Source organism: Hippopotamus amphibius, chromosome 4 (assembly GCF_030028045.1).
Source record: "Hippopotamus amphibius kiboko isolate mHipAmp2 chromosome 4, mHipAmp2.hap2, whole genome shotgun sequence".
Classification (NCBI taxonomy): Eukaryota; Metazoa; Chordata; class Mammalia; order Artiodactyla; family Hippopotamidae; genus Hippopotamus; species Hippopotamus amphibius.
Genome location: NC_080189.1, coordinates 16,287,939 through 16,310,200, shown reverse-complemented (window position 1 = coordinate 16,310,200; position 22,262 = coordinate 16,287,939). Strand labels below are relative to the sequence as shown.

Here is a 22,262-nt window from a genome sequence, read left to right as displayed (position 1 = left end):
GCAAGGAGGCAGAGAAATGAACTGGAGAGTGAGAAACTGGTTCCTGGCCATATTTTCTCCTCCAGTCCAGTTTCCCACTTACTAGGTGATAAAAATTCCAGACCCTTTCCCACTCCTGCTGGCTCGAATCTCTAGGGAAGTCCTGGAAAACTTGCTCTAGCCGCACCTGGAGCTAGCCCTAAGGTTGGAGTTTTCAGGAATATAGACCAATAAATTTCCTTTATTATTTAAGAGAATTTGCAATAGGTCTGTTACTTGCCAACAAAAGCATCCCAGCTGACAGAAGCCAGCTAGATTTGTTTTCTTTTCTTTTTAAAATCATTTCTTTGCAGGGAAGTAAGCATAAGATCAAAATGGGTAATTATTTACATGCCTCTGATAAGTTCAAAGGACAATCTCAGGATTTCCAGAACAACCTGAAAAAAAAAAAGAAAAAAAAATAGGTTGAGAAATCTCTCTTCCCTCCCACTGCTCCTCCCTCTGGCTCTCCTTTCTTTGATTAAATAGGCATTAGGACACCTTTTCAAAAAGGCTTTTCTGTGGTGTTCAGAATCATTTCTAGAAATTTGAAACCTCAGACTCTCCAAGATGTACCTCAGTGCTGCATATCACCGCATACCTCTAAGTGATGGAAACAGCATTCCTATCATCGGACTTGGTACCTACTCAGAGCCTAAACTGGTAAGCTTATCTCTCTATATGTTTTTTAATTAAAACTCTCCTAAAGGATAATCTATAATTCATTTTGAATGGATTTCATTGATTTAATTTTTGTAATAATGAATGCAACCTTGAAGGACTGCTGTTTGGCTAAGTACTGAGCCAACGGTTAAACGAGATCAGTTTATGATTTTAAAGTATCTTGGCTTTTAAGAATGGGACCTTTCTGCTTCTTTTACTAAAATTCAGCCTGAATGCTGATTATTGGGTTGAACTGAAGCACACAAAATTTTTGAATTGATGGTTTATGATTTTTTTAAGTTCATATTTGAGAATTTTTAGTTCAGTCTAACAAAACATTTAGTGAAAACCTACCATGTGTGAAGCACTAGGCTATGGAAGCTGCAAATATGAAGAGAATAGTGTCTCTGCTGTCTAGGGATTAAAAATCTAATAGAGGAAACAGAGTCTTTAATAACTAACTAATCATAGAACAATGAAGAGTAAATGCTGTCTGAGAATTGTAAACAGTAACTCTAGGAAAACACAGGAAAGGGAATAGTTGGATTTGACCATGAGGACTGAAGTGGGTTTCCATTAAAACACAGAAAAGCTTCTACTTGTAAGAAAAATATCTTTCTGCTTTCCACATTGCAATTCAACATTTAATGCTGATTACCAGAATAAACAGTTGCTATGTCTAGAAATGCTACTGAAATTTGAATGATCATGTGTGAATGAAATCTGTAAAGCTGAGTATGAGTTAGTTAGGCAGAGAAGCAGAGCTGAAGCAGGACGTTGTACGCAGAATGAGAAGCACAGAGGCATAAGGATGCAAATCTAACTAGGTCATGCCTCTTCTTAATTTTTCAATAGCTCCCTATCAATCACAGGGTAGAGGCCACACTCCTTACTTGCACATTGGGCCTTATGGTTCAGTCAAGACCTGTCAGTCCAGCAGCACCTACCACCACTCTTCTACTTCTCCCTACATATAAAACATGAGTTCTTGAACAGCTCTATCTCCATGACCCTGAACATGCTGCCCTCCACCTGAACACACATTCTCCTGAGCTGGCTAATTTTTACTAAATGTGCAAGATTCAGCGGGAGGATACCTCTCCTTAGAAACCCACCTCCCAGCCACCACAACTAGCTCTTCCTGCCTGTACACATAGCGCCTTATGCTCAACTCTATTGTAGCACTCATCACACTATGTTGTAACCATTGTTTCTGTGCAATCTTCCCCACAAGATGTAAAATCCATTAGGAAAGAGACCATGTCTTGTTCACCCCTGTATTCCCAGTATAGTATGTGCTGGGTGTTCAGCTAATGCTTGCCAAGTGAATGAAAGCATCCAGAGGATATGGAGATGTAAATGCATAAATAATAATACCCACAATTTTCTTAACACTTAACCATGTGCCAGGAACTCTTTTTAGTACTTTATAGTACATGCATTCTCTAATTTAATCCTCACAACATTATGAAAGAGATACCATTTTACCCCGTTTTACAGATGAGAAAACTGAGGCAGGGAGAGAGAAAATAAAATGCCCCAAACTTATAATGCTGAGGAAGAGAACTAGGATTTGAACCAATGTAGTTTGGGCCCAGATCCCATCCTCTAAATCCCTATACTATATTACCTGTTGTAAATATATGTTATGTCAATGAAGCTGTATATTTCTATGACTTTCTATGTGTATGTCTATATATGAAAGTAACTAGGAATATATATCCAGAAAGTACCTAGGATGGATGGATGGATGGACGGATAGAGAGAGAGAGAGAGAATGATAGATCTAGGATGTGAATCTGATTATGTCATGCCTCTACTTATTTCAATGGCTCCCTATCAATTATATGGCTCCTTACTTGCACATCTATCTATCTTTCTATCTATCTACTACCTCCTGAAACTCAGTTGGGGCTCAAAGTGCTGCATCTACCAATAGATATTATTAAGTGCCTGCTGTGTGTCTGGTAATATTAAGTTCTACAGGGTTGAGACATTCAAAAGCAGTCATGTGTCATTTCCCAAAAAAGAGTTGTAACTCACTTCAGAAGATGTCATACTGCAGTTAGAGAATATGACATTAGAGGAATCCTACTGGAAATGAAGATTGTGCATGCACAAACCACATTTGTGATCAGCAATACAGAGCTAACGGCATGTCTCATGAAATCGGAAACTCTAATGTGAAGAAAAATACCCACCATGGAAGATTTGGGGGAGGGGGAGAGGTAGAGCTGGGTTGAGGGGGAGCCAGGGAGCCGGGAGGGTGGAGTATCTTGGAGGTGGAGCACTCAGTGCTTTCAGTTCAAAGCCACACAACTGACAACTCCCTCACCATCTACCCAGGGCTGGTGAGACAGATACGAGGAGTACCCATGCCCAAGTCGGTCACCAGGAAATAAAAGTACCACATTAGATTTAACGTCAGAGTCTTAGTCCTAGAGATGCAATCTGATGCCAAAATTCAGTCTTCTCCCCTCAGCATGCTAGAGGTCCTTTTCAGAACCTTCCATTCCATAAGCGGTGGAAGGAGAATGACAGGCTGAGGTAACTCTTTAACTGAAATGCTTCACATTTTGTATATATAATCAAGTCAGTCAATATTTGTCCTGGGATCCTGTTCTATTTTGATGCAAAAGTTAGCAGCAGGCTCCAGAGGAAGATTTAGGCTTGTCTTTAGGGGGAGGCAGGGTGGGAGCAGAGGTGAAAAGCTGAGATAAGGAAGACTAACAACACACTCTCCTCCAGCATCTGTCCAGTTGAGACTCCACTGTCACAAGTGGCGATAGGAACTATAGGACAGCAGCTTGGAGGAACATTACTGTGCAGCTGTGTGAGGCCAACCATCCTAGCTTCTCCTGACTTACGAAGATGTTTTTTTTCCTCTTAATATGCCCAACTTTCTTATAAAGGTGTTTCATGCCTGTGGAGCCAGGGAATTTGAGATGGAACCAACATTTAGTAGCACCAAGCACTCTGGGCATTTCCGCACTTGATGATCACTAACTCATGAAAACTAAGATGTACAAATTAGTTATGCACTGTTTCCCTAGGACAGCTTCCCAGAATGTTTTCATACAAGAATGAAATAGTCTATAATAGCCTTCCAGCAGGTCTCCCTTCTTCCTGTCTCTCTCCCTATATCTCTGTCTGAGAAAGTCCAATAGGCAGGAGTTTTGAATCTTGTTCCTTTTTTCTGCTTTGATAGAAATTAATTTGGTTTTTATGCATATCATCCTATGAGTTAATAACCAATATTCATCAAAAACTTCAAGTAAAACTCAAGAATGTTACCACGCGTGCAAATGACACAAGTCTGGGACCAATGGTAAATATTTTGGAAAATGGGCAATAATTCAGTTATTTATTCTGTGCCTACCATTTTTCTAGGTAACACAGGGATCGAAACAATGGGTTAGAAACAAGGGATTTAAAACCTGTGAGTGACTGAAGGCAGAAAAAATAGATACACATATAAATAAAATATAAAGCTGAAGTGCTTTAAAAGAGGTAACACTTGTTCAAAGATGAAAGTAACATTGAACAAATCTAGTTATGGGGTAGATCAGGAAACACCAAGCTATGGGGAATGAGTAGCCCAGGAGGGTAAATTGGGGTTGTAACTGATCCAGTATCCCTTCCCGGGTGGCCCTGGTTAAGATTTCTGTAGCTGTGAACAGTTTATGCACTCTGAAGAATGAGCCAAAGACTTTGCATGCAGAGCAAAGGAAAGGTGAAGTCCAAGCTCTTGAGTACTAAGGAAGAGTCTGAAACATCAAGGTGCCACTGTGATGGAGTTTTGTAGTGGAGAAGAGAGATTGGTGTCAACTCTCAATACATGGGCAAGTGAGAATTTATAACCAAGGAGCAGGGCTGGGGTCCATGGATAGAAAATTACTAAGAGGAAATATCAGGAATAAGGGGCAATTCTGGCTAAACCGACCTAACAAGATTCTTGCTGAAGACAAGGCGGGATGACTAGACATCTCCTGGGGCATGGTGGAGGATGAGGAACCTGATTTGATATCAAGGGTGATCAGATATGGAGAGTGAGAGTTTGTGGTTAAACTGACTCAGCAGGATTCTTGATAAGCTTAGATGGAGCAGAGATAAGTGTGAAAATCCATGTTGGAAAAGAGTTCAAAGGAGTCTGATTCGAGTGTGGTCCATGCAAGAATCTTCATCAGGGTTGAGGGTATTCTCACAATCTCTACCTAAAGGGACCAGGGACAAGGCAGAAACCATAAATAAGTGGTCCGGGAGATCCAAGTCTATTTCTCAGTTTTGTTCTGCTTTCCCATTTTTGTAGTAGATAAAAGTGCCAGAAATGCTTTCTTTTCTTCTTTGCTACAAAACAAAAACAAACAAAAAACCCCCCAAACCCCCAAAACACACACACAAAAAAACAAACAAAAAACACATGCAAATAACACTTAGAAGATGATTGCTGGTACAAAACACAATAAATAGAGTACCAGGGATTCCACTCACTACTCTAAACGAAGATGGCATTTCTCCACTACGGCCAATTCTCATGAATAAACAAAAGTCTAGTGTGGCCTGATCGTCTCACATTTTTCAGAGAATATTTAAAGTAATTAATTTTTAAGTAATGGTGACTCATTTATATTTTTGTAAGATGCTATATGGTATAGTATTTTAAGGGTCAAAGAATATAATTCAGCTGGTGTTTGTTTTTCCTTTCAGTAGAGTGTGTATCCTGAGTTCTTTGCAGTACCTGTGACCCCTTCACACTCACACTCCTGCCACAGAAGCCTTGGCTCTTAGAAATCAAATACCAAGAACTGACTTCTACATTTTATGTCATTCCTCTCCAGAGGCAATGAATGCTGCACATCAAGCTGCAAAAAATGGTTGGGTCTTGGGGGTAGATGGTAACCAAAAAATACCAGGGAGAAAAATGTAGGTTCGTATTTCAAAGCTATTAACCTGCCAAAGTTAAAATGAACGAAAATGAGAAGAGATGAAATACATAGAGATCAAGTGAGATGGCTTCTGCAATAAATCAGGCAAAAAATAATAATGACTTGAACGTGGTTGGTGGCTGTGAGGAAAATAATTTGGCTGGAGCTTAGAAAAGAAGTAAATTGGCTGAAGGATACAAATCATGGGGTAGACTCTACAAAGCTTGGCAACCCATTGGATGGATCCAAACAAAGGAGCGTGAATAGTAGATCCAAGGCCAAAAATGGGTGTTTCATGCCCAAGTCACTACATTCTTTGGATCTAAAATTTTTAATTTATTTGGGTCACTTACCTTTTATTTTTGATCTACTTCCTTATTTTTTAACACAAAATTTTGAAATATACAGAGGGGTGAATACTTTTGAAGCTAACATCTGAGTAACCACCACACAGATCCAAAATTAGAACATAGCAACCCCCAGAAGCCCGCTGTGTGCCCTTTCCATTCCAAAACCCTCCCTCCCTCAAGAGGTAATTGGTCTTCAAACTTTTTTTTTTTTATTAATTTATTTTATTGGCTGTGTTGGGTCTTTTTTTTTGCTGTGTGCAGGTTTTCTTTTTAGTTGCGGTGAGTGGGGGCTACTCTTCGTTGCGGTGCGTGGGGCGTGGGGCGTGGGCTCCTCATTGCCGTGGCTTCTCTTGTTGTGGAGCATGGGCGCTAGGTGTGTGGGCTTCAGTAGTTGCAGCACATGGGCTCAATAGCTGTGGCTGACGGCTCTAAAGCACAGGCTCAGTAGTTGTGGCGCACGGACTTAGTTGCTCTGCGGCATGTGGGATCTTCCTGGAGCAGGGATAGAACCAGTGTCCCCTGCACTGGCAGGCAGATTCTTAACCACTGCGCCACCTAGGAAGCCCCAAACTTTTCTTTTAATTAATTAATTAATTTATTGGCTGCATTGGGTCTTCGTTGCTGTGCGTGGGCTTTCTCTAGTGGCAGAGAGCAGGGGCTACTCTTCATTGTGGTGTGCAGACTTCTCATTGTAGTGGCTTCTCTTGTTGCAGAGCACGGGCTCTAGGCATAAGGGCTTCAGTAGTTGTGGCACGTGGGCTCAACAGTTGTAGCTTGTGGACTCTAGAGCGCAGGCTCAGTAGTTGTGGTGCACAGGCTTAGTTGCTCCGCAGCATGTGGGATCCTCCTGACCCAGGATAGAACCCATCTCCCCTGCATTGGCAGGTGCACCCTTAACCATTGCACCACCAGGGAAGCCCCTGGTCATCTAACTTTTTTGGCAATTATTTTCTTTCTTTTTTCTAAAGGTCATACAAATTTTTCAGGTAGATTGCCTATCTCCTCTTCAATTAGTTGTTCTTTTGGGTTTTTATCTTGTTCCCTCATTGGCAACATATTTTTCTACCATCTCATTTGTGTTTAACTTTCTGTGTTTGTGGTCTCCTTTCCCCAGGCTGCAGGATCATAGTTCCTCTTGCTTCTGGTGTCTACCCTTTGGTGGGTGAGGCTGGTACAGGGGCTTGTGCAGGCTTCCTAGTGGGAGGGACTGGTGCCTGCCCACTGGTGGGTGGAGCTGGGTCTTGTCCCTCTGATGGGCAGGGCCATGTCAAGGGGTGTGTTTTGAGGTGGCTCTGAACTCAGTATGGCTTTAGGCAGCCTGTCTGCTGCTTCTTTTGGTTTTTTGTTTGTTTGTTTTTGGCTGTGTTGGGTTTTCGTTGCTGTGCATGGGCTTTCTCTAGTTGTGGTGAGTGGGGGCTACTTTTAGTTGCAGTGTGTAGGCTTCTCAGTGCGGTGGCGTCTCTCGTCATGGATCACAGGCTCTAGGCTTGTGGGCTTCAGTAGTTGTGGCGCATGGGCTCAGTAGTTGTGGCACAGAGGCTTAGTTGCTCTGAGGCATGTAGGATCTTCCTGGACCAGGGATCAAACTCATGTCCCTTGCTTTGGCAGGCGGATTCTTAAAAACTGCACCACCAGGGAAGTCCCAGGCAGCCTGTCTTCTGATGGGTGGGGCTGTGTTCCTGTCTTGTTGGTTGTTTGGCGTGAGGCTTTCCAGCACTGGAGCGTGCAGGTCGTTGGGTGGAGCCAGGTCTTGGTGCCGAATTGTGGACCTCTGGGAGAGCTCACTACAATCAGTATTCACTGGGTCTTCCATCACCAGAGTCCTTGCCTCCACAGTGAGCTACAGTCAACCTTCGCCTCCCCAAGAGACCCTCCGAGACCCCTAGGTAGGTCCAGCCCGTGTTCTTATGGAGGTACTCCTATGTATGCACCAGGTCCCAGTGCACGTGAGACCTGTGTGCGCCCCCCAAGAGTGGAGTCTCTGTTTCCCCCAACCCTATGGAGCTCCTGCACTCAAGCCCCGTTGGCCTTCAAGGCTAAATGCTGTGGGGGTTCTTCCTCCCAATGCAGACCCTCATACTGTCATGGAGGGCTACTTTTAGGTGGGAGCATCCCTGTGTAGCCTGCATGGGTTTAATTTTTTTGTGTGTGAGGGCTGTTTTTAGTATAGATGTCTGCCATTTCTTTCCTCGGTGTATGCTGGCCATTATCCTCTTGATAGGAGGTGTGACTGATGTTGTGGTGACCAGAGCCTGCACTGGATATTGAGCAGGGCCTCCCCTTTGCTCTGTGGTTGTCACTGCCCTGTAAGAGGTGGGGTCTGCTTCCTAGATGCTGGAGTAGAGGCTGCCGGATCTGTTTCTTAGCTGTGTCTGATCTGCGGTGAGAGGTAGGCAGGACTGGAGCACTCCCCCTGGGACAGAAGCCACTGAGTATTCCTCCTTTGGAGATGTTCACCGATGGGTGTGCTCTGTTGTGTCACCTTTTACCAGTTGTGCAAGCTCTTAGATTACACTGTTGTTGGTACTGCTCTTGGCCCCACCTTAACTACGGGTACGCCAGCAGTTGGCTCTGGTGTCTCTCAGACATTGTTTTCACCAGGCCACCAGTGCAGATCCACTGAAGTCAGGTCCCAGGATTGCAGTAATCTTGGATCTGGACCCACTGTGGGTGCTATCAGGGCAGCTCAGACTCTGGCCTGGCCCAATCTCTCCGTGTAAGTGCCCACAAAGTCTACAGCTGCTAAAGCTAGGCCCGTCTTAGCTGCAGGAGCACTTGTTGTCCATTTAGACGTTCTGCAGGCACTGAGCTTACAAAGCTGATTGCAGGTGTGTCAGTTCACGGTTTGCACAATTACGAGGAGAGATTTCAGCTTTTCTTCCTTAGTTGCGCAGCCCCTGGGGCTCAGCTGTGGTTTCAGCACCACCTCCGCATGTGGGACACCCACAGGGGTCTGCTCCCAATTCTGCCCTGGAGCACATAAGTCTGCCCTGGCAAGGAGGGGGGCGAGGATGCAGCCTTGGCTGGGGTCACGAAAGTGCTTGCCCCAGTGGGAGCCCCTCCTAGTGCCCAGGGAGGGTGAGGCAGGGGCCGCACATGGGGAGAAAGGCTGCAATGGTGGCCCCGCCTCTTATGGGTCACTTAACAAGGGCAATTCGCTTCTACGGCAGCGTGGGTTTCCTCCACGAGCATTCCCAGTTGTGGAGTTCCTCACTCCCATTCCCTCAGGCTGTCTCTGCACAGCCAACAGCAGCCCTTTCCCCAGGTCTGCTCTCCAAACCCCACATTTTAGCACCCAGGCCCCATACACCCTGGTGACACATCTGTCAGGCTGGGGTGCTCAGGGCTGTGGCACGGACCATCTGTGTAGGTCTCATTCTGTCCCGCCTGCCACAGGCTGGTTGCTGCACTTTCCTCTGATAGCCCCCAAAGCTCCTCCTTCTGCTCTCACTGATCTCCCTACTGGTGCAGGGGCTTCCCCGGCTTCGGAAACCTCTCCTTTCCTTCAGCTGCCCACCAGGGCTGCAGGTCCCATCCCACTTCCTCTTCTCTTTTCCCCCTCTTCTTTCTTTCATCCTACCCAGTTACTAGGATCTTTCTTGTCCTTTTAGGTGTCCGAGGTCCTCTACTACTGTTCAGCAGATGCTCTGTGAGAATCGTTCCATTTGTAGATATATTCTTGATGCATTTATGGGTAGAGATGAACTCCATACCCTCCTACTTTTCTGCCATCTTGACTCCCTTTAAAGGTCATACAACTTTAAAAAAAATCTTTTTTCTCTCTTTTAATTGAAGTATAGTTGATTTACAATGTTGTGTTAGTTTCAGGTATACAGTGAAAGTGATTCAATGTATATATATATATTCTTTTTCAGGTTCTTTTTTCTTATAGATTATTACAAGATATTGAGTATAGTTCCCTGTGCTATACAGTACATCCTTTTGGTTATCTATTTTATATATGTGTATATGTTAATCCCAAACTCCTAATTTATCCCTCTCCCCCACCTGCCCCTTTGGTAACCGCAATTTTGCTTTCTATGTCTGTGAGTCTATCTCTGTTTTGTAAATAAGTTCATTGTATCATTTTTTTTTGATTCCACATATAAGTGATACCATATCGTATTTGTCTTACTCTGCTTGGCTTACTTCACTTAGTATGATAAACTGAAGGTCCACCCATCTTGCTGCAAATGGCATTATTTCATTCTTTTTTAATGGCTGAGTAATATTCCCATGTGTGTGTATGTGTGTGTGTGTGTGTGTGTGTGTGTGTTATGTAACCACATCTTCTTTCTTCATTCATCTGTTGGTGGGCACTTAGGTTGCTTCCATATCTTGGCTATTGTAACAAATGCTGTAATGAACATAGGGGTGTGTACATCTTTTCAAATTTTGAGTTTTTGGACTTTCTATGAATGGAAACACACTGAACGCAGTATTTTTTGTTTTGCCTCTTTTTCCAAATATTACATTGTAATATTCACCTGTGTTGTGTCTTCAACCATTTTTATTACTGTATAATATTTAATTAAAACAGTATATCAGTACCTATATTCTATTGGTAGGCATTTGTATTGCTTCCAGTTTGGGACTTCACAGACAATATTGTTACAAAGAGTATTATATATGTCTTATTGCACATGTACATGAATTATGCTAAGATATGCACTGTATGAGTATCTTCAGTTTTTAGTAGATGAGGTCAATATAGACAATTTTGAGAGTAGTCATATAATTTACATTTCTCCCAACAATTCATGAGGGAACTTCTTGCTCCACATTCTCACCAATACTTGGTGTCTTTTTAATTTACACAACTTTAGTTAGAGTAAAATCATCTCTCATTGTGGGTTTTTTTTTATTACTATTTTTTTTCCCGGTCTTTATTGGAGTATAATAGCTTTACACTGTTGTGCCAGTTTCCACTGTACAACAAAGCGAATCAGCTATATTTATACATATATCCCCACATCCCCTCCCTCTTGAGCCTCCCTCCAGGGCATCCCTCCCAGCCTCCCTTGCCCACCCCTCTAGGTCATCAGCAATCATGGAGTTGATCTCCCTGTGTTAGGCAGTTGCTTCCCACTAGCTATCTATTTTACATTTGGTAGTATATGAATGTCAACACTACTCTTTCACTTTGTTCCAGCTTCTCCTTCCCCACCACCCCATGTCCTCAAGTCTGTTCTCTACCTCTGTGTCTTTATTCTTCCTCTACCACTGAGTTCATCAATACCATTTTTTTTTATATTCCATATATATGTGTTAGCATACAGTATTTGTTCTTTTCTTTCTGACTTATTCACTCTGTATGGCAGACTCTAGGTCCATCTACCTCACTACAAATAACTCAATTTCATTCCTTTTTATTGCTGAGTAATATTCCATTGTATATATGTGCCACATCTTCTTTATCCATTCATCTGTTGCTGGGCATTTAGGTTGCTTCCACATCCTGGCTATTGTAAATAGTGCTGCAATGAATATTGTGGTACATGTATCTTTTTGAATTATGATTTTCTCCAGATATATGCCCAGTAGTGGTATTGCTGGGTCATACGGTAGTTCTATTTTTAGTTTTTGAAGGAACCTCCATACTGTTTTCCATAGTGGCTGTATCAATTTACGTTACCACCAACAATGCAGGAGGGTTCCCTTTTCTCCTTTCATTGTGGTTTTAGTTTGCATTTTCTTTACTCCACATGAAGATGGTCAATTTTTCACATTTTCGTTAGCCATTTGTATATCTTTTGTAAAGTGGCTGTGCCTTCTATGCATTTTTCTTTATTGGAGTTTCCTTTTTTATTTATGTGATGGATTTTTAAAATATCTGGATATGAGTCCTTTGTCAGTTACGTCATATAAAACTATCTCTACCCATTTGCCTTTTACTATTTTAATAGTCTTCTGATGACCAGAGTTTCTCAATTTTAATGTGGTCACATTTATCACTCTTCTAATTTATTATTAGCACTTTCTTTAGTTTGTTTAAGAAATCCTCCTTTACCCAAGTGTCTTAGTTTGGATACTCTGGGGAACAGCCTCTGAGAAGGAAATTTTCACACAGGAGGCTTACTGGGGTGTAGTCTCAGGAACCAGACCTGTAAGGAAGTGAGAACAACAGGTCTGTGAAGTAGGGAGGGTTGAACTGTGATGCAGGAGCTCACCAACCCCATAGAGAGCTCTGGAATGGGAATGGTGCCAGAGAATTCTACTGAGTCAAGGGGACAAGGCTTTTATACCCTCGTGTCATCCATAGAGGGAATCGATGTGAGTACTCAGAAGCCAGGACTCCTGACAGCTGAGCAGATGAGCCTCTCTACTAGGGGACACCCCACACCATCCACTAGTCTACCCCTGGTGCCAATTAGACCGATTGGCTATGTGTGCTAAGTTCACCCCTGGGAAAAGTGCTTCCAGAATTCCATTTGGCCTCTTTCCTGGAAAAAATTTTAAAGAGGTAGGTTAACAGGATGAATACAGCTCCTGCCACTAAAGCTGTCTTCAAGTTGCAATTTATACTTATCTCTCCCTCTGAGATTCCCCATTCTAGACTTCCGCACCCTTAGCCTATATCTCTGCTGGTCTAGGTGGTTTACCTGATATTATGACCCAGATCGTCATTTCTGAGTTGTGTGAGTCTGATCAACTTACCCTTCTCACGTCATTTACTCAGGTCATTGTCCATTAACTATCAAAACTGGGAAGGGGTATATCACTGGATGGCCTAGATGCCAAACATTTTCTTCCCTGTCCCGTTGTGTAATTATGGAGGAGCCCCACCACCTCCAACTCACTTACCCCTGCCAAAATGGCAGCTTTTCCCCTTGAATGCTCAACTCTGGAAATAAGGAGCCTGTTCTCCCCCAGCAACTAGGACCTTTAGATCCACAGAGCCTAAAATTGAGGGATGGAAAGCACACGTTTTCTAAATGGGTCAAAGGGAGTGATACCAAGCCTGCTGGGTTTTCAGACTCCTGTATTCCACTTACAGGTCACACAACACCATATGCTGGATACTGACCTAGGGTGTATCACCTCTCATTCTTACGGGACTCCCCCCTTTCTTAAGTGGATAAAGAGTGCTGTTGTCCATTTCAGAAAACAGAATTCTTTATTTTACTGAGAGTGTTCTTAATTATGGAGTCAAATGTTTTGCATTTTAGATTCTCCTATCATATCACTTATTTGAGTCTCCAAACATGGTATTCTACTTGAGCTTTCTTATTTTTCCCTAAAATGGATTTTCCCAGAGAACCTGTCAGAATTTATATATAGAATTCTCTTATGCTACGTGTAAGACTTACAAAGAAGTATTTTTCTCATGTCCACATTTCCAAATAGTTCCTCCATGTTGATTAGAATTAAGTCCAAAATAGTAATTCACCTCATTGCTGCTTCTGCCATCTAAGAGAGAATATTTTTAGCGAGTAAAGAGCTTTTAGAAAAGGCTCTTTAATGATAACTGAATAATTGAAGCTTTTCACTACTAGAACTTGCTGCTGTACTATAATCTTTATTAAATAAAGCATCGTCCATACATTACTCAGGCTGAGTCAGTACCACACTCCTACCTTAGTCCTAGTCTTTAACCCTTTCTTTATCCTAAATGCTGCTTCTCTTGCTAACCTTTGAAAATATAATCATATAATTTAATAGGCATTGTTTTGGGCTCTTCCCCTTGTATTAAATTTACTTTAGCTCTGTACTTAAACTATCAGTTCCAGCCCACAAAATCTCAGTGACATGTCTGAGATATATTTACTACTCATATTGAACTTTATTCTTTTCATTAGTATTGGGTATATACCCAAGAAAGAAAGCAGTATTTTTATTTTTCCCCTGTAAATTTCTGATTCTACCCCAACCCTCCTCTTCCCACTGTGCTTTTCTTGTCACAATTGTCATCCATAACACCTCATTTTACAGCTTGGGGTGGGGGAGGGTTGTCTCAATTTCTGTTCAAGCCTTATTGATCATGTTGTTAAGTCACCAAAGAAGTATTAATATTTCTGACATTCCTGGAAAGTGTGTCTCCCTTTCCCAACTATTTTATGTTTGTGACTATGAATCCTTTTTTCTAATCCCATCTGTGTAGCCAATTGGTTCATTTTTCATATCCTCTTACCTTAGTAGTAATGACTTTTAACTGAAATAGGGAAAGAAAATACAGTTTATGCTCCCAACACTGTCTTCTTTCCAGCCCAGGACTATAAAGTCACTAGAAATACAAGAGATTCCTTGCCTCTTTCATTTTACAACAAATCAATAATTGTCTGATATGATATTGTCAAGCATTTGGATAGAACACTGAAAATACAGAAGCAAGCACAAATAGTTTTCAACATTTGTGAACGAGATGGGAATGATCATCATCTGACTATGAGGTCAATAAAAATCTACATACAAATAGAATTAAGCCTCTCCCCATACACAACCTAAAAGATGATCTGTAATTTTAATTTGATGAGACTAGTTGTTTGTCTTGAGGAAAGTCTCCATCAAGTCCTCCATTTCTCATTAAGAAAAAATGTAACTAAATGAAGCACACTCTTGTATATTTAAATGTCATCATGACTAAAGAGCAGTAATTTATGTACAATTTGAAAAATGAATAACTTATACCTCAAGTGCTAAGAATTTGTCAGGTTTTTTGGTCTTGAATTTTCTCATTCTTATGCTTCCTGCAGGTTAATAAAATGAACAAAGCTTCCGCTGACAAATTTGATAAAATGTATCTTGAAAAATGTAACACACGCCCCTGACAATCATTTTTTCCCAGCTTTATTGAGGTATAATTGACATACAACAAACAGCATGTATTTAAAGTTTACAATTTGAGGAGTTTGACACATGTATACACTTGTGAAGCCATCACCATAATCAAGACCATAATCAAGACAGTGAACATGTCCATCACTGCAAAAGTTACTTTGAACTCCCTTGTAATCCCTCCTTGTGACTCACACCCACAGTCCCTACCCTCTACCCCGGGCAATCACTAATCTCTTACTATAGCCTAGTTTTCATTTTCTATATAAATAAAGTCATAACATACTTATTCTTTTTTTGCATAACTTCGGGTATAATTATTTTGATATTTATCCATGTCGTGTGTAACAATAGTTCATTCCTTTTTACTACTGAGTGGTGTTCAATTCTGTGGATATATCTCAGTTTGCTTACCCAAGCTTGTGACTTATAATTGAGCCTTTTTCAATGAACTTGCGCCCTCCTATAACAGGGCTACCCTGAAATCTTGTGTCACTGGGAAAAAATTGATCAAGTTACATTTCTGAAGCTGCAAAGCTGAGGGTAGACCTGGGATGGATGATTCGTCCACTGAGGGTTGGAAGCTCCCTGGGAGGTCAGTTTCTCCAGTTCTTGGACAACATCTTCCAATCACAACAGCATATAATTAGGAATTTGTCATTTTTGCTATAAAACAATGTATGTGCCAAGTGTCCTGATTAAGAATGATTAAACTAAAGGAAAGACACATTTCTCTTCTCCCCCATTCTCACCCCCCTATCATTTTAGACCCCTAAGGGGACCTGTGCAACATCAGTGAAAACTGCCATTGACATGGGGTACCGGCACATTGATGGCGCTTATATCTACCAGAACGAGCACGAAGTGGGGGAGGCCATCAGGGAGAAGATAGCAGAAGGAAAGGTGCGGAGGGAGGATATCTTCTACTGCGGAAAGGTGAGATTTTCCCTTCACCCTACATCGACTTATGTTCATGGTGTGTCTGACGTCACCTTTCTCTGCTGAAGCATGTTGAACTCACCAAGCCATGTGGCTTGTGGGATCTTAGCTCTCCAGTGCCCCCTGCCTTAGAAGTGCAGAGTTCTAACCCCTGGACTGCCAGGGAAGTCCTGAGGAGTGAGTTCTTCACTGCCAAATTCCTCAATCTTGCCAAGAATTTAGGGACTAATTAGCCCCTTGAAGGTTAGGGCAAAGTTCTTTCTTCATACTTGGGCATTGATTTAGGACAATATGGAAGAGCCAAATCTACAAAGAAAGTAGATTTGAGGAGTGAAGGGAAGTGGGGAGATGGTTCATATTACAATCAACATTTGTCAAAACTTTTTTTATAAAGGAGGCAGACTTTTTCTTCTGTATATGCCTATTTGTCCATAGAACACTAACTTTTTTGAGATATAATTCATGTACCATAAAGTTCACCATTTTAAATCAGTGGTTTTAGTATGTTCACAAAGTTGTACAACCATGACCACTACCTTTTCCAGAATGTTTTTATCACTCCAAAAAGAATCCCCTTACTCACTAGTAATCACTTCCCATTTACCCCTCTCCCCCAGTCACTGATAAACACTGATCTACTTTCTGTCTCTCTAGTTTTCCTATTCTGGACATTTCATACGAAAGGAATCATACAATATGTGTTCTTTTCTGTCTACCTTCTTTTATTTAGTATGATGTTTTCTACTTTCATCCATGCTATGGCACGTATGAGAATTTCATTTCTTTTTATGGCCAAATAATATTCCATTTTATGGATACACCACATTTTGTTTAGATCACTATCTTTTGAGAAACTGAAATCTCCAGTGTTAGAAATCACTATCCATCGAGGAGCCATCAGAAAGATAAAGCATTGTGATAAAACGAAAGCCAGTGGAAATATAGGATACATATTTACAGGTAGCATTGCAGGATAAAAGTGCATAACTTTAGAGAATTTGTAATACAATTCTCCTAAGTTTTCTAAAGAGAACAAAATGGTGCTTCTGACTTCACTCACTCCCCAGAACCCCGTCCTCCCACCTCCTTTCCAGCCTCTCCAGGAGTTTGCAGTTCCTCGTCACCAGCCACTTATGGGTTATGATTTCAAGGGGCCATGTAGAGCCACTGTCCCAAAAGATCAGCCTGAAGCTTGTCATTTTATTATAGTTTGACAACCTGATTCCAAGAGTTTTTGTTATTACAGAGTCTCTCATTAGAACTTACAAAGTGCTTCAGGGGAAGAATAAACTTGAACTCCTATTCTGAGGACCTGAGCCAAAGAAGCCTGCCCAAAGCCAGAGATTTTTTGAATTTATAAAAAAAAAATTTATAATCTGCCTTCTTATCTCCTTGGTAAACAGTTAAAGCTGTTTGCAATACCTATCACATTGAAAAAATTGAATTGAATTAAATCACCCATTTCATTTCATTTCAAAGTTGCTATGAGTTAACATTTACAAAGCACTTAGAGTACCTAGAACTAGTACTGCATGTGTTTGTTGAATAAAAATAGATTAATATATACAAAACAGAATTTTTAATTAGATGGGATTTCAACAATACACCAGAAGTACCCACAGTAACAACAAAAACACATTTTTCACTACTCTCACATTGTTTTCTCTTCTCTGTGCTTTGAAGGCAAGAAAAATAATTATTGTCCAACATAGGAAAAAATCAATTTTTACCAATATTTCTTGCCCTTACTTGTGGCAAAAAAAGTACACAAATTCAAAACTTTTTTCCCCAAAAAACATGTAAGCAAATTTGATGCTCCATGAAGATGTATTCATTTATTCTGAGGCTTTGAGGACCCTTCAGTACCCTATGTTTTATAGACCTCAAAGGTACACATGCTCTAGTTTGACAACCCAAGGCCTAATCTTTCATTACCTATAACTTTAGAGATTAATTTCTTTTTCTTTCTTTCTTATTTATGTAAGCAGTCTACATCCCTTTTATTTGCTTTTTCAGCTTTATTGAGATATAATTGACATATGACATTGTATAGGTCTAAGGTGTACAATGCATTGATTTGATACAATTATATATTGCAAAATGATTACCACCATAATGTTAGCTAACACCTCTATCACATTACATAATTACCACTTATTTTTTGTGATTAGAACATTTAGATTTATTCTCTTGGCAACCTTCAAGTATATAATACAGTATTGCTAGCTATAATCACCATGCTATTCATTAGATCCCCAGAACTTATTCATCTTATAACAGGGAGTTGAACACTTTGACCAAAATCTCCCCATCTGTATTCATGAATAGCTGTTTTGTTTTGTTTTTTTCATGAATAGCTGTTTGTTGATCATTGTTGGAGCAATGGAGGTTGGGGTCTCCTGTGCTGCCATTTTGGTGACATCATCAGTTCAGGTGGAGTAATTTCTTAGTAGGGATTGGCAGAATTTTCCTGGGGAAATGAGGAAGTGGACCAAATAAGAACAAAGGAGAAGTGAAAAGGGATCTAAACCTTTGCAATAATTTAAAATTTCACCAGCTTCTGCACCGCCCATCACAATGGAAGGATCTGGTGAAGTCACGCACACAACCATATTTGTTACTCAGACGAAGCACACCTTTTATCAGTGAAATGAAAATAAAGCACCAGGCCAGGTCAGAACCACTAGTCAGATACATGTTCCCTAATTACACAAGGAGGAAAAGTGAAAGTGCTAAGAGTTAATCAGGCAATTAGCACAGGGCAGAGGAAGATGTTATTGCTGAATTAGGTACTCTGTGGTTCAGGTGGGTCTTTAAATCTCTGGTACTATATTTGGATAAAGTTATACTCTGGATGTCAAGAGTTATATCAGCTCAACCTATACTTAGGTGACACTGCAAGGTAAACATATTTTTGTGAAATGAAATGAGTGAATACAATGTGTATGAGTGTTTGTAAAGAATAAAGGGGTGGGCTGTGTGCTGCAACTACTGAAGCCCACGCACCTAGAGCCTGTGCTCTGCAACAAGAGAAGCCACTGCAATGAGGCGCACCATAATGAAGAGCAGCCCCCACTCACCACAACTAGAGAAATGCCATGTGCAGCAACGAAGACCCAATGCAGTCAATAAACAAATAAATAAATAAATTGATTTAAAAAAAAAAAAGAATAAAGGGCTGGGAATTCCCTGGTTGTCCCAGTGGCTAGGATTCCACACTTCCACTCCAGGGGGCACAGGTTCCATCCCTGGTCGGAGAACTAAGATCCTGCATGCTGCTCAGTGCAGCCAAAAAAAAAAAAGAAATCCAACCAACCAAACAAACAAAAAAGTAAAAAAATTTTTAAAGGGCTACATTATTGTAAAACAAACAAAAAAATAGGGTGGATATTAGTTAACTGTCCCCCTTTTTTTCTTTCAGCTGTGGGCTACACATCATGTCCCAGAGATGGTCCGCCCAGCTCTGGAGAGGACTCTCAAGGGCCTTCAGCTAGATTATGTGGATCTTTACATCATCGAAATACCCATGGCTTTTAAGGTAAGTTCATATGCTGAAAGGTTAGGCCTCTGCTCTTTGGCAACTATGAGCCAACAGCTATGTATGGGAAGCTCATTCATTACTTAGCACCATGCAATATTATGATGTTTTGTTACCATAAATCACATAGTACTGACCTAGCCCAACAAATGCCAAGGAGGATTATGTGTAGCCAGCTCAGGCCTGGATCCCAAGTTTCTTGTTTCATAATCTAATGCACTTTCTGTTATATCATGTCTTTATAGCTATAAACCCTCTCCATCAAACCAACAAGCAGTCTCCTAACTGTAGTCCACATTGTAGTTGTCCAGCATCCAGACACAACCTTCTTCCCATTCACACAGTCATGAAAACACCCCTCCACAACATAATGTAAAATAATAAATACAACTGAAAACTTACACTCCACCCTCTCCAAAGGAAAATAACTCAAAGACTAGTCAGGTTTTTGAAGCCAGCTCCAAGATCAGGACTTCTATATGATATCTATTCCTCTAGTTCAAATGCACTCCTTCCTTGAACTTTCTCAATCTATGGACTCAACGTTAGTTTAACCACCACCAGCGCACCCAATATGCACTGCTGACGATCAGCAACTGCTTTAAAATTTCATTGAGGGAAGGAGTGACTGAAAAACAAAATTGACCACTTGCCCGTGAGGTAAACCAGATCCTGCTGGACAGGAAAAACAAGGACTTTCTACCATTGCATTGGCCAGAATTTCTTTACGTAGCCAACCTGGCTCATCATGTTCTGTTCTTTGGAAGCACCTTCCTTATTGACTCTCCTCTGTGGTCACATCCAAGATGTGACCTTAGCAATTATATACCCCAATAACCTCATTTCACAGAATAGAAAAGCACTGAGCTACTTAGTCAGGCTTAAAGTCCATCAGAATTGGAACCAGCTCCTGGGTCCCCTGATGCCAATCTCATGCGTGTTCCCTTACACTACACTACCCTCTGCCTTATCCTCACAAGCCTAATAATCCCAATGTCCTGTGGACTACAGTGATTTTTTTTGATTTCAGGCTCTTGGGATTTTGACCTTAGCCCTTCTCCTCACTCAACTAATTTCAATTCTTGTTCAAATGGCAGAGTTCTAAGCTGAGTCTTACAGATTTGGAAAGAACCTGTATTTAAAAGTGAGAAAATGAAATTTACTTTTCTGTGGCTGACTTGTAAAATCTTTTTGGAGAAGGTAAATAAATTCTATTTCTATTCTTAAACAGGATTGAGGCTCAACAACACTGAGAAGGTAAACTTTTAACAGTGAGAAATTATACAATATAGTGACAGTACCTCCCAACTGAACCTGTACTTCCTGTAATTGAGAAATCAATCTTTGAAGCCAAAATATCATGTGCTTTTTGTATCTCATGTTTTTTTTTAAAGAAAAACCTTTCTCGCTAAAATATTTTATGACTTTATTATTTTTTAAATGTTAACAAGCAGACACAATTTCAGAACAACAAAATATGAAGTACAAAAAATCATGATAAGACATTTTAAGAAGACAAAGTTATTGCTAAACAGGAATGAGAGTCAGTAGCATGGATTTTTAGAGGGCTGAATTATTCTTCTAATAGTGCCTTACAGTCAGGAGCAGGAAAGGAAGAAAAAGACAGTGGGCTTATCCAGATGAAGGGATTAGTAAAGTAAGCACAGTGGAACATCACAGAAATATCTAACATGGGGTCAGACTTGATAAGGACTTAATTAAAATTTGGGAGAGTAAAAACTATTAACAGAGTTCATGATGGAGGCATTCCAGACCAGAAGAAAAGTTAGGAAGCGCAAAAAGCAAGAAATATTGAGGGAGACTGGAGTGGAAATGTGTCATAAGTGTTGAGACGGTCAAAGGGCTTAGAAATCAAAAACAGACATAGTAGTGAATATGAATGTTTACATGGCTTTGAGGAGAAAGGAGTCCTTTTCCTGCTCTCAGTGAAACAGAAGAAAATTGAGACGAAATTATCTTTGCTAAAGAGGGCATGGAGAAAGTGTTATCACAGGTAAAAGTTTCATTCAGGTGAGATGGCAGAGGGAAAAATTTTAAGAATATAATGGCTTTTACCCAATTGCTTGATTTTCAACAACAAAAAATTCCCATTATCAGGGTCTACAAAGACTTCTATGCCACCAACCAAATCCAGTAGATGCTTTGTCCTCGTATTTTATTTGATCTCTTTCAACACAGTTGACTACTGCCTCCTTCTTTAAACATTTTCATCTCATAGTTTCTATGACATCACCCTCTAATGATTCTTTGACAGCTTCTCTGCTAAACTCCAAATGTTTTGCCCAGTGCTTTATCCTCAATATTTGTGTCTTACTGAGCTACATTCTCTCTATAGGTGATTTCATCCAGTTGCACGGATTGAATACCATTTTATACGCTGAGGACTCCCAAATTTTATCTGTACCCATGACCTCTCTCTGAGCCACTCTCTAAGACTTTGCTGTTCTCTTCAAATGTCTACTTGACTATCTAATGGTCATTTCAAACTCAAAATATCCAAAACAAAACTCTCAATTCCTTTCCCAACCTCAGGAAATGATTACCATCACCCACTCAAGGAACCTGGAAATCATCTTTTATTTCTCTCAATCCCATTTCCAAACCCATAAGAGATGAGTCCCATTTTTAAACATAGCAAGAAAAGGAGAAATCTGAAAGACAATTTCCACACCATAGTCAATCTTCATTGGGAAAGTATCATCCAAAAGCTAGAGAAGGAGGTTTGACACTTAGATATTATGTAAGGTAGAAAAAAAGATGCTGAACTCCTGGAGGGTCCAAAAACGGGAAGAAAAGAACCATGGGGCAATTAGCCAGACCTGAGAAGTAATGTACTGTGCATTTCCCCTATACTTAAGGAGCATTCCATTCATCAACTATGCTTTTCTTAGCTGAAGAATTTCCTCCTCTCAGCCTTAGTGATGACCTTTGGTTTCCTATGAGCGTAAGAAATTTGTGTTTTGCAACTTTGGCAACGATAGACTATTCAAACACTGAGTCTAAAAGTCCTAATTCTCAACTTTTACTTTTCTT

General features: G+C 40.7%; 1 protein-coding gene across 1 annotated transcript in view; it reads left to right on the top strand.

Moving 5' to 3' along the window:
• The first annotated feature begins 515 nt into the window (after positions 1–515).
• AKR1D1 (aldo-keto reductase family 1 member D1) overlaps positions 516–22,262 on the top strand; it is a 43,853-nt gene continuing 22,106 nt past the window's right edge. Inside the window, exons 1-3 of the mRNA XM_057733366.1 lie at positions 516–681; positions 15,500–15,667; positions 19,092–19,208. Coding sequence (XP_057589349.1) covers positions 589–681; positions 15,500–15,667; positions 19,092–19,208 — 378 coding nt within the window. The 5' untranslated portion in view covers positions 516–588. The remainder of the gene's footprint in view (positions 682–15,499; positions 15,668–19,091; positions 19,209–22,262) is intronic.